Genomic DNA, 17,219 nt, shown 5'->3' with positions numbered 1-17,219 from the left:
AAGGCCGTATCATACCGTACATTCTACAACCTGTAGAGAAAAAAGTCAACTTTTGATTATTAGAGTAAATCTATCGCTTTAGCCTAGGTACACTTCAGCCGTACAGTTTGGTCGCCAATAATGGATCACTTACGAGCTTTTTAGCGATAATTCATTTCATCTCACAAAAACTGTTCATCAAATGGCCTTCAATTATGCATTTTTATCCCCTTAATAAAACAGAATAAAAAAATATTTTAAAAGATTTCATTACAGTATAGAAGTGTTGATTTGTAAGTCATCGGTGTTTTCGATATTCACCAATACCGGATCACGTGCCAGTGTAGAGTGGGGATCATCTTACATCTACATCTACATCTACATCTTTCACCCAACCGTCGATTTCCGACTATCACTGGGCGGCGCTGTCAGAGAAACAGTTGTTAAAGAACTGATATGTTACAATGTTAAAAGAATAAAAGCTAAAAAAGACAGTATGCTACAGTTAAAATGGGACAGAGGCAACAGAATTACATACTGACCACCGCCAGCCTCTCTCTAAAGATACTGAGACTGGGGCTAGATTTAACATGAGTTGGTAGGGAGTTCCAGAGTCGGATGGTCCTAGGGAAGTAGGAGTTAGAAAAGTACTGAGTGTGAGACATGGGGATTAAGTAATTTAGGTTTCTAGTTGGAATAAGATGAGATTGGTCGACTGCAACTGTCTGGGTCCTTATTTTATAAAACATTACTAATGAATTGTGTAACCTTCTATATTGGAGTGTATTCCATTCTAAGGTTTTCAGCATTTGTGTAACACTACTGGTGTAACTGTAGTCATACATGACGTACCTAGCAGCTGACCTTTGGACATTTTCGACTTTGCTAGTGAGGGTTTTTTGCCAAGGATGCCAGACGCTTGAACAGTACTCAAGTTGAGGGCGGACATAGGTGTTATAGGCAGCAATTTTGACCTTTTTATTATCAGTTTTGACATTTCGTTGTATGAAGCGAAGAGTGGAAGTTGCTTTGGAAGTGATACTGTCAATGTGTTTGGACCAGTTTAGATCTTTGGAAATGGTTATGCCTAAGTATTTAGCTGCCTCACAAGTTTTTAACTCTATGTTGTGAAGTTTGTAGGGGTAGACTACAGGATTTTTCTTTCTAAAAATTCTAAGGACTTCACACTTGTCCGGGTTGAACTCCATGGACCATGTCTTCTCCCAGGTTTCTAAGCTAATCAGGTCTTGTTGCAGAGATATACTTTCTGAAATGGAGTTGATGGTAAGGTATATTATGGTGTCATCTGCAAACATTCTTGCGTTACATTTGACGGAATCTGGTAAGTCATTGATATATACCAGGAAGAGACATGGCCCAAGAACAGACCCCTGGGGAACTCCAGACAGTACAGGAAGTTCACTGGAAAAATGACCATCAACAGCGACTTTCTGGGAGCGGTTGGACAGGAAAGATTTGACCCATTTGGTAATTTGTGGGTTGACAACAAGGCTTTGTAGTTTATAAATTAGTCTAATGTGATCGACCTTGTCAAACGCCTTGGAGAAGTCCATGACAATAACATCTGTTTGTTGACCCTGTTCAGTGTTATTGTAAAGTTCCTGAGTGAAATTAATGAGCTGAGTCTCACAACTGTGACCTGATCTAAAGCCGTGCTGGAAATGGCTAAGTAGCTTATGCTTGTCAAAATAGGTCATAAGATTGGAAACAACAATGTGTTCAAGGAGTTTGGAAGCAATGCAAGTTAGGGAAATTGGGCGATAGTTACTAGGTTTAGACTTGGGACCTTTTTTAAATACGGGGGCTACGGTGGCTTTTTTCCAATCACTGGGTACTAGGCCAGATTCGAGAGATAACCTGTATATATGGGCAAGTACAGGAGCAATTTCATGGTGGAGTTCTTTTAGGATGCGTGGGGATAATTCATCAGGTCCTGAGGCTTATGTGGGGATAGGCCATAGAGCAGTTTTTCCACACCTTCAGTGGTGACCTGGATCTTATTCATCATGGAGACTGGGGATGAGAGGACGTTGGAACATATATGCTTCAGACTAAGGGGCTGGGGAGGGGAAAAGACAGATTCAAATTGTTTGTTTAAGATAGTAGCCTTTTGGATGGGGTCTGTGTAGGTAAGACCTTCTGATTTAAGGGGGGCAATGCCGACATTTTCTTTTTTGTTGTGCTTGATGAAGCTGTAAAACTTTTTGTTTTTACCAGGTTGTGAGTCATGGTCAAATATGACACTTTCCATATATGACCAGTATTGGGCTCTTATTTGCTTCTGGATAGAAGACTTAAGGGATTTGAATCTTTGTTGGCGGGCTGAGGAGGGAGATTTGTGTAGTTTCTGGTACAGTTTATCACGCTTATGTATAAGCCTGATAATTCTCGGGGTTAACCATGGCAAGTCGGCACGGGGTTTAGACATTTTAGATGGAATGTGTTTTGACTGGGATTCATTAAGGCAGTCCTTGAATGAATTCCACGCTACTTCAGGGTCTGAATGGTTTTCGGTGAAAAAGCTAGCACCAAAAGCCTTCATGTCAGATTTTAGCCCTTCCCAATTAGCCTTCGTGTAGAGTTTTATAGGGCGTCTAGGTTGGGTTGGGCGGCCCCTATTAAGATTCAATTCATGAAATATAATATCATGATCCGAGGTGGCTAGACTCGGTAGGGATTTAACCAAGTGAACATGGGATGGATGGTTTGTAAAGAAGAGATCAAGGGTGTTGGATAACCTAGTTGGGATCTTAACTATTTGTTCAAGATTATAATGGGAATATCTTGCAATAAATTCTTCATAAAAGGATCTGTTTTTACAAGTTTGTTTAGGGGACTCTTTTGACCAGTCAATGTCGGGGAGATTGAAGTCTCCAAGTAGCCATACTATGCTGCCCTTGGGTATTTTACTAAGGGATAACCAGAGTTGGGATAGGGAGTCGGCATCTAATTCTTGGGGTTTATAGTAGGCTCCGACAAAGATATCTTTAAGGCCAGTGATGGTAATTTTGGCCCAGGTTATGTTGCATGAAGTCTTGAGGTCTGGTTGTTCTTGGCTGATCAGTGAGTTAGATATAGCAACTCATATCTTAAAACCACAAAATGAACAGAAATCAGCTGTTTTCCATTCTTTAAAAAAACATGTAGACATATGAAGAATCATACTTAAAAAATTTCATGTTTCGCTGTTTTTAATAACAAGACAACGGAACTAACCTTCAAGAAACCATTTTTAGTCTATCCAATACTGTAATCTTTTCCATTTTTTCCAGTTCCATTACACCACCTGCTTTGATAATTTTAAGCAACTGACTGAGTTTGGCAAATTAAAGATCGATATATCTACTTTTTTGAAAATGTAGTTATATGGCAACACAACACCACCACCTTTCGTACCAGGAGCCGGCGAGTTTTGTGCACCAGTTAACCGCTAATGGCAACTTCACTACAATTTGCTTTGATAGCTACAACATCTTTGTAAGAGCAAATTGTAGGTCATTAAATGGTAATACTGGTCTAGAATGGTTTACCTTTTAGCTGATGTTGGTTTCAGGTCACCTTATTTCGTTGAAAATAAATAGGAGAGTCGTCTGCAAAATTTCACTTTCAAAGTGAGGGTTGATTTCTGTCTTGAGTCAATGCTTGGTCAAGCGATTCATTGACCTTGATTGCAAGGACGCAACAAAAGTAAATAAAAAATTTGTATTCATAATTGTATAACATTAATATTCATTACCACAAAGTTTCATTTCCTTTGATAAACTTTTTTTAAAAAATGCAGGAACAATTATCAAAAGTGATCCGCTATTGGGGAAGATCCGCTATTGGCGACCAAACTGTAGGAGAACCCTGATCTCTGCCCCGAAGAGGATGTGGTAGTTGGTGACCTTGGCCGAGAGTTCCTGTGATGCACAGGAAGTAGCCTAAACATACGATTTTTTTGATTATCCCATAGACAAGAGTGGTTTCTTTGGCACTTCGACAACTACATTCTTGGTTTTGAACAACATAGTTATTCTGACTATGTAGCGGCGGTAGGCGTTACAAGTAGACAAGATTTTTCTCTGAACCTGTTCTAGGATTTGACCTTCTGTCTCTGTTGCTTGGTCCCATACATTGCTTGAATACTCAAGTGAGGGCCTGACAATATTAAGCGTAGGCAACTGCTTTAACTTGTGGGATACAATACCATTCTTTTTTCTTACAAACCCCATACGATTTCCTTTGGTGGCAGTGTTGTTGACATACTTCTGTCACTGCGGATTATCACTGACGGTCTCGCATAGGTATTTGCTACTGCCTGAGCTCTGAAGGGTTTCATCATAAATAGCGTAAAGGGTGTCAATTAAGTCTACGGTGACGGTTGTTACAGATGCTTAACAACGTGCATTTAGCGGATGAAACTTCATCTACCATCTCCAGGGTTTGAATGTCCTGTTGTAATAGGTCAGTTCTCGATGAAGTCAAAAAGATTCTATTATTCGCGTTATTCCTCTCCCCTTGCTCAGTCTGCTGGCGATGGTTTCAATAGTTCCTATTAACTTGTATTTGCACTAGAGCCTAGAATGGAAATTAAGTCGTTTCTCTGTATGTGGTTCTCTTCTAATAAACACTCTACTGAGCTGAGCACAATGTGCTTGAGGACATTGCAGACAAATAACCAGAAGGAGACGGGTCTGCATTTAGATGATAGGTGTTTATCGGCCTTCTTGTAGGTGGGTTCGATGGAGGCTTCACGCCATTTCTTTTGCATTTCACCTGCATCTAGGCATCCCTAGAAAAATGTGATCAGAATTGGGGCAAGTTTATCTTCCGGCGGTAGGTATGCAGTCCAGAGTTGAAGCTTTATTTGGACTCATGCTAGCTAGATGTTTGCGTAACCCATCTTTAATGGCTATGATGCCCTCCATCGATGAGTACGGGTGTATCCTTGAACCTTTTTCAAGGTATGTTTGAAGAGCCCTTTTCAGAGAAAATAGAACTGAACTTTTCATGAAGTATCTCTGCTTTGGTCGTTTGGATTCTCTATGAATGAAGTCATCCTTATTCCTGATCGGGGTTACACTGGATGAAGATTTTTTTAAATGTAGGACCAAAGCTTTTTCGGACGTTCACTGTAGTTAAACGTGATATGACTTCGAAACCTGTACTGCCGGTGAGATTTACGGATTTCTCTCAAGGTTTGACCTTTCAACTTGAAGTAGCGAGATCAGTATGTAGAGTTGTTGGTGCAACTTGCCAGTTGAAAAGTACTAAGTTTACGCTATGTTCCTGAGTTTGCCATCTATACATGGGTGGGTGTGTCTAGCAAGTGTTCTTTGTGTTGAAACAAAGTTCTATATGACCTTCTCAGTTGATGATTGTATGTATTACCGTATGTCATCTATGATAAAGAATGTTTGATCGAACAAGAGCTGTCTCCGTAGGATGACACATGCCCCCGATGGCACTTTGAATGAATAGTTATGGCTGATGTTAGAGTTTAGGACCTTTGACCTACGGAGGTGGGTCTTGCCCGCGACACATCGTCTTACTGTGTCACACATTGATGCATAGTTATTTTAAAATCCATGCATGAATGACAAAGATATGGACCGGACATGCCCATCAATGCACTATCATAAAAAATGATCTTTAACGTCTAAGTGTGACCTTGACCTTTGAGCTACGGACCTGGGTCTTGCGTGTGACACGTCGTCTTACTGTGGTACACATTCATGCCAAGTTATTTGAAAATCCATCCATCGATGACAAAGATATGGACCGGACACGCCTATCAATACATTATCCTTTAACGTCTAAGTGTGACCTTGACCTTTGAGCTACGGACCTGGGTCTTGCGCACTGCACGTCGTCTTACTGTGGTACACATTTATGCCAAGTTATTTGAAAATCCATCCATCGATGACAAAGATATGGACCGGACACGCCCATCAATGCACTATCCTTTAACATCTAAGTGTGACCTTGACCTTTGAGCTACGGACCTGGGTCTTGCGCACTGCACGTCGTCTTACTGTGGTACACATTCATGCCAAGTTATTTGAAAATCCATCCATCGATGACAAAGATATGGACCGGACACGAAAATTGCGGACAGACCGACAGACTGACAGACAGACAGACGGCTCAAAAACTATATGCCTCCCTTCGGGGGCATAAAAAGGCGTCACAATATAATCTGCTAGTACCTTCTTGATACGTTCCCTTCTGTGTTGGCTTTTTCTACTTGTGTAATGGTACACCTTTTTGGATGTGCTTGTACGATCCGCAGACCAAGGTCGAAAAGTTCAATATTGTAATCTTACAGCTTTCAGTAATACTTGGGCGGGAAGCCAAGGTGTTGTCTAAACAAGTTGAAAAAGATGACACTATCTGTTCAGCTCTGCGATCTTTTGCTAAATCTACCTGGTTCTCTTTGTTTATGCTTGAAGGCCGGATTTTCGTGAGGTTTTGGGAATATTGGAAACTCCACGAAGGGTGAGAATAGATATCTTATCGTTAGTTTTAAGATGAATGGGTTCTGTTGGTCTGTTGTCAAGTTAGGCTTCATCTGTGTTTTTTTCTCCCGATAGGCGTAAGTGTAAGAGTTAAAAAACACCTTTTAAGGATTTCGTTCTGAGTGATCCAGAGATCAGCTCTCCTGCTTTGCTGCAATTCAGATCAGAGAAACATTGAGCTCCTTCCTTACAGCTATCAGAACGCCACCATGATCACATGCACATTTTTTAACCATGCGAATACGGTAGCTTGCGTAAAATACTGTTACTTAAAATGTATTACATGAATTAAACTGTGCTAAAATTCACAAAGAGGGTAAATGATTATTGTTAGATATTGTAATAAAAATGTCTTTACATATACAAACATTGATTTGGAGAAGGGGGACAACACAAAACTAGTAGGGAAAAACACCATGACACCTGTGACTAAAAGGTATTGTTATCTGAACCCGAGAGTAGTATAATAATACGCTTTCAGAGCTATGCAGTAACGAAACAATTTCGTTTTCGCTCATATGTAGAATAAGTTGAAGAGTATTTTTATACCGCTTCACCCAAATTCTTTAAGAATGCAATATACAGATGAATAGACGGCTTTTATTTCTTTTACAGTAAATTTCTTAGATAATAATGACCAGGATTGAAATGGTTTTCGTTTTCAGAATGCCCAGCTGCATCATTAAAGATGCAACTTAGAACAGCAATCAAGTTGGAAATACTGACGCAACGTATCAAGTTTCGCAGATACTATACTGGCCCAAAATTTACAAAAAAAAAAAATTCAGTCTCAGCCGAGTTTGAGGTCGAAATTTTGACGGCATATTTTGCTAGAACTTCGACGCTAAATTCAAATTTAAACTGACCGTCAATATCGAGTATTCACTTGAAAATGATCATTAATTTAACATTTAATGTATGTATAAATTGACAAATAAAATTTAAAAATCGGAGAAAGAAACTGTTTTGTGTACATATGACCTGATCACTCGTTAATTTCGTAAACTTCCGTCTAATTTGGGAACGATCATACACCGTGTACATGCTTGTTTGGCCTCATTAAGTTCATCGCAAACCAGAGCAACTGGGCCAAAGTGCAAAGGGAGGGGAGGGCTAGAATTTTATAGGGAAAAGTCTGACAATAGATTTGCCAGGAAATAATCTGAATTCAACGTATTGAAAAAAAAATTCGCTTCAAAACGCAACGAAAAATATATCTGGCTCCAGAACAGACTTCGGAGATAAATTCGATTACTCTGACTGTCATGGTAGCATATTATTGTCACCACTTAACCAGTAAGTTTTCACGAAAGTTTCGCATATATAAGGTGAATATCTAGCAAGGGGAACCTCAAATATTTCATAAAAACTAGAAAAGTTTCTTAAAAATCTTTGCTTGTTAGTGCCATAAACTGACACCACATAAGTGGATAACTAGAATTTTTCACGAAACTTGGAAGTATCATTGATCGCTTCCAGAGATGGAGCCAGTATTTACTGGTCGTGTACATCACATTTGTTTATGCATTGCTGCAGGGTTTCGCTTTATCGGGGCTGCATTCTTGGAACGTTGGCAATTCTTTTTGGATATTTGTTTGTGTGTGTGTTGTTTTTTTTATCAATAACCGGCCAACGCTTGGGTCGTCGGCCGTCAAACTGACTGCGGGCAGTACGTACATCCCCATATTCAAACTCCATCATAGTGTTATTTCCCTTATCGGTACAGTAGATGATTGTTGATAATATTCCTGCGCGGAGGTGGCCCCATAATTTCGAGATCAGATCATTTTAGATCGCATTGATCGTGAGACTGTGAACGGTGTTTGATCAAATTACTAGAGAGCCTTATCGACAGGTATTCTGTGATCACAGGTCAAGCTCACACCTGACTGGATATTGGAAATCACGCTCCCCATTATACCTTTGACAAACCGTCATCAGGTGCATACACGTTTTACTAAGACTGACTGATTTTGGGATATAGGTCAATTATACATTGATGTTGAGACTCAAACAACATCTGATAAATAACTGACAGGGCAAAAGGATGTAAAACAAGGGATTATCCGCCTGTAGCCAGTAAGCCAGAAATTACATACCCTTTTACCTCTGGTAGGCTATCTACCACTGAGGACGTACGTGATTTACAAAGATTCATTGTGAATCAAAGGTCAATGTCAAATGAAAAGCCTCTGTTTAAGACTGGAAATGGATTCAGTCAATAACCCGAGAATGATTCAGTCTGCAGTCATTCGTCTGTCACCACCAAACCCATACACATCAATTCGTGATTATTAATGCATATTGTGCCTGTAAGGGACATACCCACCATGGGCCAGGTTACACATTTCTATCATTAATTTTCGTTGGATAAAGATACCTACAGTGGTTATGCACGTTTCACAAATGACTCCATTTAAGGGGTACACCTTCATATTTATATCTACCTTTTAAGTAATTTATGCAGTATCTAGTATTTTATAGGTAGCATTAATACATACTTATTATGATGATTTTGACTGCAATCAGTACATTATGGTGAATGCTCATTAACAGCTCTAAAGTTCGTGTGTATCGGTTGGTGTACTGGCACGTTTAAAGAATCAGACTATTCGCAGAGCTTAGCTAAGTAAGCCTGACAAGCCCATTTCTAAAGGATTTCTAACTCTTCTGGGGAGCTTTCTCTCCTTCTGTCCCTCCGGTCAGATCGCTGTGTGTCTGTACTAGTAGAGGATGAATTTGGCACCCTGAGTGGTTGGTTTTGTCCTATGTAAAGTGCCTTTGAACGTTTATTATGAAAAGGTAGTTCTGGCTACAATAATTTAACTGGCGCTATTTTTGTTTTCTGATGGTTGCATCTGTGACAGCATATAAACATCTATGAGCTGACATTTTTCATCTAATGAAAAGGATGCTATATAAATCTGGTAAAATATAATTATATGATGACCTGTTGTAATCTCAGCTGTCGATTCAGTTAGCGATCTTTTGCACTGATGTGACATGTGAAGGCAATTTTGATAAATGCTCCACTGATAACTGAACATAAGTCTGTGACTCACTTAAGCCATTTAAAAGGAATTGCACCTGGACATGTACTTTCATAACAATTTTTTTCCACTTGATACACATTTTATTTGAATTTATTGTATGCATGCAAAACATCATTTATCATTAACAAACATTTCTACTTTAAATTGATATCTAACCATAGATCATACTGTACATGCAGTAAGAAAAATTCTATTTTCCAGGTAAACTCATACATGAAAAATAGAACTCTGAAATAAGTCTACATTTGTATTCAGTTAATTAAGAAAGAAAAAGTAGCATTCTATACAACAAACTTTGACATAAAATAGTACAGACCCTATTCTTGTATGGTACACAATGTGTTGTTACGCTTCACATTTGTGTAAAGTTTTACTAGAACATCTTAAATAGTTATGACACAAAATGTTTCAGATGATAGTTACTATCAGACAATGTGATTATTTCATGCCTCATTTTAGGAGGCACAGAAAACAAGAGGGCCTTGATGGATCTAGAATGCTCACCTTAAACAGGCTAGAGAGTGTGCAATTTTGGAAGAGGACCATAATATACTCCAGGTGTCAAACCTCCCAGAGGCAGCAGAAGTTAATTACATAAACTAATGTGACAGATGAGGAACAAGGTTCTTTAGTCTTTACAAAAAAAAAAACCCACACAGACAGTTGGAGCAGGCTAAAGATCTTTCAGAAGGTTTCTTTGAAATTGTTCTATTTGTACCTCTAAATTCCCCTAAAGGGGCCCAGTATGCTGGCTCAAATATAATTTGGAGAAGACTCTAAAATGCTGATACAGACCAAGTCTGATGAAGATGCATATTTTGGTTCACAAGAAGTTGTTTAAAGGTACTTATATTCTTAGCTCTAACATCCCCTAAAAGGGACAAGTCAACAAGTCACCCCCTTTTGAACAAATTTGGGAGAGGACCTCACAATGATGCTGCAGACCAAGTTTGATGAAGATCCATTAAGTGGTTCCTGAGAAGAAGTTAGCTCTAGTGAATCCTAAAAGTGGCCAATGCCCCAGTTTGAAAACCTTAGGACAGGATATTATAATGATCCTACACACAAAGTTTGATAAAGATCCAACCAGTGGATCATTAGAAGAAGTTTTTAAAGTTTTTTTTTCTTTTTTAAGCTCTGGCAGTCCCTAAAAAGGGCCAAGCTGAAACATTTAAACAAACTTGATAGAGGACCATGCTAGGATGCTACTAACCAAGTCTGGTGCCATTCTGACAAGAAGTTTCAGAGAAGATGTCATTTGAAGAAAAAAGTGTACGAATGGACAATGAGTGATCGCAATAGCTCAACCCAAAGCACTTTGTGCCCAGGTGAGCCAAAAAGCCTCAATACAATGCTTATCTAACATTCAAATTCATTTTCTGTCACATATTCCATTAGCATCTGTCTTTAAAACAGCGCACATAAAATCACAGACAATAGGAAATACAGAACTATAATCTGCTTACATTATGTTTCTTAATTTCTACAGTTCCGTTTCAACTCATAAGAGTTAAACCTGTGCTAAAGTCCACCTGTGAAATCTAAACAAGACCAATAGCTATTTAAGTTACACAAACTTTGACAGATGTTATCGGGCAGCCCTTTTAATTCCAACATGCTTTGTATATTTCAAAGGACCATAACTTCTTAACCTGGCGTTACACATTTCTGTCCTGAAAACATTCTGAAGTTCATTTCAAAGAGATAGCATTAATTTTCTGTCAGGTTCTAAGAGTCTTCTAGGCAGACAGAGAAATTGCAGAAAGACAATGTGGAAACTATAAAAATGTCCTCCTTTTTGTAGAGAACACAAAAGCTAAGACAGGTCTACAGCTTCAGCCAAAGTTTGGTGGTAATCCATAAATTTGGACAAAGAGGTTCATAATACGCTGTTTAACCTTTAGCTTGTTGGCTGCAGCCTGCACGGACACAGTCTGCGCTGTTCGCTATTCAGTCAGTAAATTTTCATTGAACACCCCTTTAAATAATGTGGTACTCACCAAATTGAATGATGGACCAGTCCATTTTAGAAATATAGCAGGGTAAGGGTTAAACAGCTTTTCAGCTTTCAGTTTTTTCAGCTCTGGCAAACCAGAGACTCGACTGAACAAACCTGAAGAAGTTTCATATCATGATGCTACAGACCATGTTTGTGTAAAAATCTATGACAGTAAATGTACAGTATGTGGTTTATGAGAAAAAAATCATTTTAGTTTTTTCTTATGTTTACAATAAACAAAAATAAGTTTCTGATAACTTACATTATGTTTCTTAATTTCTACAGTTCCGTTTCAACTCATAAGAGTTAAACCTGTGCTAAAGTCCACCTGTGAAATCTAAACAAGACCATTAGCTATTTAAGTTACACAAACTTTGACAGATGTTATCGGGCAGCCCTTTTAATTCCAACATGCTTTGTATATTTCAAAGGACCATAACTTCTTAACCTGGCGTTACACATTTCTGTCCTGAAAACATTCTGAAGTTCATTTCAAAGAGATAGCATTAATTTTCTGTCAGGTTCTAAGAGTCTTCTAGGCAGACAGAGAAATTGCAGAAAGACAATGTGGAAACTGTAAAAATGTCCTCCTTTTTGTAGAGAACACAAAAGCTAAGACAGGTCTACAGCTTCAGCCAAAGTTTGGTGGTAATCCATAAATTTGGACAAAGAGGTTCATAATACGCTGTTTAACCTTTAGCTTGCTGGCTGCAGCCTGCACGGACACAGTCTGCGCTGTTCGCTATTCAGTCAGTAAATTTTCATTGAACACCCCTTTAAATAATGTGGTACTCACCAAATTGAATGATGGACCAGTCCATTTTAGAAATATAGCAGGGTAAAGTTAAACAGCTTTTCAGCTTTCAGTTTTTTCAGCTCTGGCAAACCAGAGACTCGACTGAACAAACCTGAAGAAGTTTCATATCATGATGCTACAGACCATGTTTGTGTAAAAATCTATGACAGTAAATGTACAGTATGTGGTTTATGAGAAAAAAATCATTTTAGTTTTTTCTTATGTTTACAATAAACAAAAATAAGTTTCTGATAACTTACATTATGTTTCTTAATTTCTACAGTTTCGTTTCAACTCATAAGAGTTAAACCTGTGCTAAAGTCCACCTGTGAAATCTAAACAAGACCATTAGCTATTTAAGTTACACAAACTTTGACAGATGTTATCGGGCAGCCCTTTTAATTCCAACATGCTTTGTATATTTCAAAGGACCATAACTTCTTAACCTGGCGTTACACATTTCTGTCCTGAAAACATTCTGAAGTTCATTTCAAAGAGATAGCATTAATTTTCTGTCAGGTTCTAAGAGTCTTCTAGGCAGACAGAGAAATTGCAGAAAGACAATGTGGAAACTGTAAAAATGTCCTCCTTTTTGTAGAGAACACAAAAGCTAAGACAGGTCTACAGCTTCAGCCAAAGTTTGGTGGTAATCCATAAATTCGGACAAAGAGGTTCATAATACGCTGTTTAACCTTTAGCTTGCTGGCTGTAGCCTGCACGGACACGGTCTGCGCTGTTCGCTATTCAGTCAGTAAATTTTCATTGAACACCCCTTTAAATAATGTGGTACTCACCAAATTGAATGATGGACCAGTCCATTTTAGAAATATAGCAGGGTAAGGGTTAAACAGCTTTTCAGCTTTCAGTTTTTTCAGCTCTGGCAAACCAGAGACTCGACTGAACAAACCTGAAGAAGTTTCATATCATGATGCTACAGACCATGTTTGTGTAAAAATCTATGACAGTAAATGTACAGTATGTGGTTTATGAGAAAAAAATCATTTTAGTTTTTTCTTATGTTTACAATAAACAAAAATAAGTTTCTGATAACTTTTTTCATCAAACACGTTTTTGAATTTTCACATGTTTTGAGGTAGTGTTTTTCACTTGTTAAAGAAAGGATTTCTTACCAATATACAGAGGGATACATTTTGCTAAAAATACTAGCACAATGCTTAAGTACAATTATTGAGACAAACACAATACTAAAAAGAAATACAGATACTGCGCTTAATACATCTTAATAAACATAAAAAGTATAATATTAGAAAAACTCACTCACAAAAAAAGTAATAATAATCTACTACAAACCTAGTTGCTGACATTATTCAGACATTTATGACAATAAAACAACACAAGGCAAGATTTACACTAATGTCAAGGGGCAATTTTTTACACAAAACAATGAGTGAATTCATTATACATGCTTCATTTTGACTATGTGTATAATAAAGTAAATAGACATCTTATTGCAACAAAGACAGTAATAGTAAAATATTTTGATTTTATAACAATAGGCAAGCTCAAATGGGAGAAAACAACCTTTTCAACCCCTTTAAAGTAACAAAAATAATGTTTCAATACTTAGTAAAGTATACATGACACCGCATGATTACCGCTATTGCAGAAACTAGCAACAAGAATTCAGTAAACTATGCTGCTAGCCCTACCACTTATGCACTCATCACGGTACCATTTTGAACGTTGAACCATTAATGAAACCTAAGCTTAAATGCTCAATGTTAAATGTTTCCAGCAATCATAAACTTGTTTAAAATAAAGCAATGTTCCAACTAGTATATTACAAAACTGAGTTTGGAGACCTGATCTCTGAATACAGCCTTGCCATTGGTCAATTAAAAACATGATCTCCATCTCCAATTGAACCAATCACATGCTCGATCTATAGTTACAAAATGAGTTTGGAAACCAGTCTTGGAATACATTCTTGTTATTGATTAACTGAGCTTTGAATTATCGAATCATATATTTTCATTCTAGACTACTCCAAGTTTCTTGACAGTATTTCTTTTGGTTCAGATTTCAGTTTCAGCAGACGTATGAGTCATCTTGTATATCTTCTCCACTTTCTCTAAATTCTCTTTGGTCGGTAAAATACTGAAATGCTCTTGCATAAGAAAACTGTCATCAATTTCACAGTCAAATTTCTGTTTAAAAGACTCAAGGAAGAATGGTATTGTATCGTTGATGCTAACATCCTTGTTGAGTTCACGGGATAAAGAGGTGACATCTTTTCCTTCAAGACCGCATGGAACAATATGCTTGAACCATTCCAAGTCTGTGTTACAATTCAAAGACACACCATGCGTTGTCACGTATCGGCTACCATGGATTCCTGAAATAACGAATTATTTGTATAAAAAGTTATATTTAAAGGTCCAATACTAAGGAAAGTGAACATTTTAATTTCTTTTAAAAAGCACAGAAACTATTTCATTTTATTGGAAAATGAAAGTTGGTATGTAGAAATTCAAAATAAATCGCAGTATATGTACAATTATTTTTCTATGAAGTATGAAGAAAGTTAAAAAGACCTGGGGGGTCATTCTGTCGATTCATTGAAATTTCAACATAATACACATACATTTCTTTGAGTTCAAAAGACCTTCTGTAAATTTTGACCTGCCAATCTTCATTATTTAGTGTCTTGCAGAAGTCTATGCACTGGCTATGAAAAAAATTGCCAACTCACTTTCCCTTAGTAATGGACCTTTAAAACATCTCTAAAACTAGTGTAACAGTTCAAAGGTTGTGAGGTTGTAGCATATCAAATACAGGCAAAAAGGAGCAGTGGTCAGCTGGTTATAGTGCTGGCTGCCCAAACTGTAAGTCACTACTTTGAGCTTACCAGGTGCCATGACTCATTCACACCTATACTGATTTTTCCAAATAAGTATGTTTAAGACTTCATGATAGACCTAGAGTAAACTCCTGTAAATGAGGGTAGCAACACACCAACGAATTGGGATTGCATTGTCTTCCTGTGGAAAATTTTCCCCTAATTATAAATTAAATATAAGGCAGTGTTAATTAATATTTTTCCATGTCAGTTATGAGTTAATGAAATAGCAGAATAACATAATGAACTGATAATATGTTATAATAAAACACTTGGATTAAAATTTGTATACACAACTAGAGCTATCACTAAAGATGATGAATGTACCCTCCACATGCACTGACACAGTACATTGCAATTTGACGCACACAAGATTGCATAATTATGTGGACTGTATGAATACAGACTGTATGTATACAGTATAGTAACAAAAAACAAACCCCCATAACTATGCAGAATATTTATCTAAAAGAACGTAACATGCACCATGCACAACTAGGGTTGATACTGATCACTTGTGTGAAGTTTCATTAAACTGTGTGCAAGGGTTCGGAAGATTAGGCGCGCACAAGATTGCATATGCAGACTGTATGTACATAGTATGTGAACAAGAAACAAAGTCCCGTAACTCTGCAATTTTTGTCGTTGAAACAACCTAACATGCCCCATGCACAAGTACTGTTGTTACTGATCACTTGTGTGAAGTTTCATTATATTGTGTCAAGGGGATGAGGAGAGATGGTGCGCACAAGATTGTGTCTATGTATATAGTATAGTAACAAAAAAAAAAGTCCCATAACTCTGCATTTTTTTTTTCTGAAAGAACCTAACATGCCCCATGCACAACTACTGTTGTTACTGATCGCTTGTGTAAAGTTTCATTAAACTGTGTCAAGGGGATGAGGAGAGATGGTGCGCACAAGATTGTGTCTATGTATATAGTATAGTAACAAAAAACAAAGTCCCATAACTCTGCAATTTTTTTCTCTGAAAGAACCTAACATGCCCCATGCACAACTACTGTTGTTACTGATCACTTGTGTGAAGTTTCATTAAATTGTGTCAAGGGGATGAGGAGAGATGGTGCGCACAAGATTGTGTCTATGTATATAGTATAGTAACAAAAAACAAAGTCCCAGAACTCTGCAAATTGTTTTTCTGAAAGAACCTAACATGTCCCATGCACAACTACTGTTGTTACTGATCACTTGTGTGAAGTTTCATTAAATTGTGTCAAGGGGATGAGGAGAGATGGTGCGCACAAGATTGTGTGCACAAGATTGTGTCTACGGACAGACAGACAGACAGACGGACAGACAGACAACCTGAAACCAGTATACCCCCCCTTACAACTTTGTTGTCGGGGGGTACAACAAGAGCTGTCTGATGACAGCGCGCTCGACTATTCGAAGAATTGATTGAAGAATGGTGTCAAAATATTTCCACGGATATTCAGACAAAAGAAATAAATAGATTAGACAAACAATGTTCCTGTATTACTTTGATTTCGATAAGTCTTGCACTAAATGGCAATATATGAGCCAATTTCAAAGTCCAAAAAGGGCCATAATTCAGTCAAAATAGTTATGTACTCTTGCCTACAGATGGAAATCATAATGATAAACAAGTGTTCAAAGTTTAAAAGCCATAATTATGTCAAATAGTTTTGCCAAACATGGACTTGTATGGAAACAGAACCAATTTCAAAGTCCAAAATGGGCCATAATTCAGCCAAAATAGATGACAGAGTTATGTTCTCTTTCCTACAGATAGAGACTATTATACTAAACAAGTGATAAAAGTTTCAAAGCCATATGTCAAACACTTTACAAAAAATATGAACTGGTACGAAAAACTTAACCAAGATTTCTCAGTCAAAAAGAGCCATAATTCAGCCAAAATCCTTGATGGAGTTATGTACTCTTGCCTATAACTGGACATGGTGATGGTAAACAGATGTTGAAAGTTTCAAAGCTTTATCTCAAAAGACTTTGTCAAAATATGAACCGGT

The 17,219-nt window shown here is 37.6% G+C and overlaps 1 protein-coding gene across 3 annotated transcripts in view; it reads right to left on the bottom strand.

Moving 5' to 3' along the window:
- Nucleotides 1–9,787: 9,787 nt before the first annotated feature.
- Nucleotides 9,788–17,219, bottom strand: part of LOC123554250 (putative lipoyltransferase 2, mitochondrial) — a 34,523-nt gene continuing 27,091 nt past the window's right edge. For all 3 annotated transcript variants that reach the window (XM_045344248.2, XM_045344249.2, XM_045344247.2), the window contains exon 3: nt 9,788–14,704. In XM_045344248.2, the coding sequence (XP_045200183.1) occupies nt 14,385–14,704 (320 nt within the window). In that variant the 3' untranslated portion in view covers nt 9,788–14,384. The remainder of the gene's footprint in view (nt 14,705–17,219) is intronic.

The sequence above is a fragment of the Mercenaria mercenaria genome, chromosome 7 (assembly GCF_021730395.1).
Source record: "Mercenaria mercenaria strain notata chromosome 7, MADL_Memer_1, whole genome shotgun sequence".
Classification (NCBI taxonomy): domain Eukaryota; kingdom Metazoa; phylum Mollusca; class Bivalvia; order Venerida; family Veneridae; genus Mercenaria; species Mercenaria mercenaria.
The sequence above is the reverse complement of the archived record's forward strand: the minus strand, read 5'-3'. Positions and strand labels throughout refer to the sequence as shown.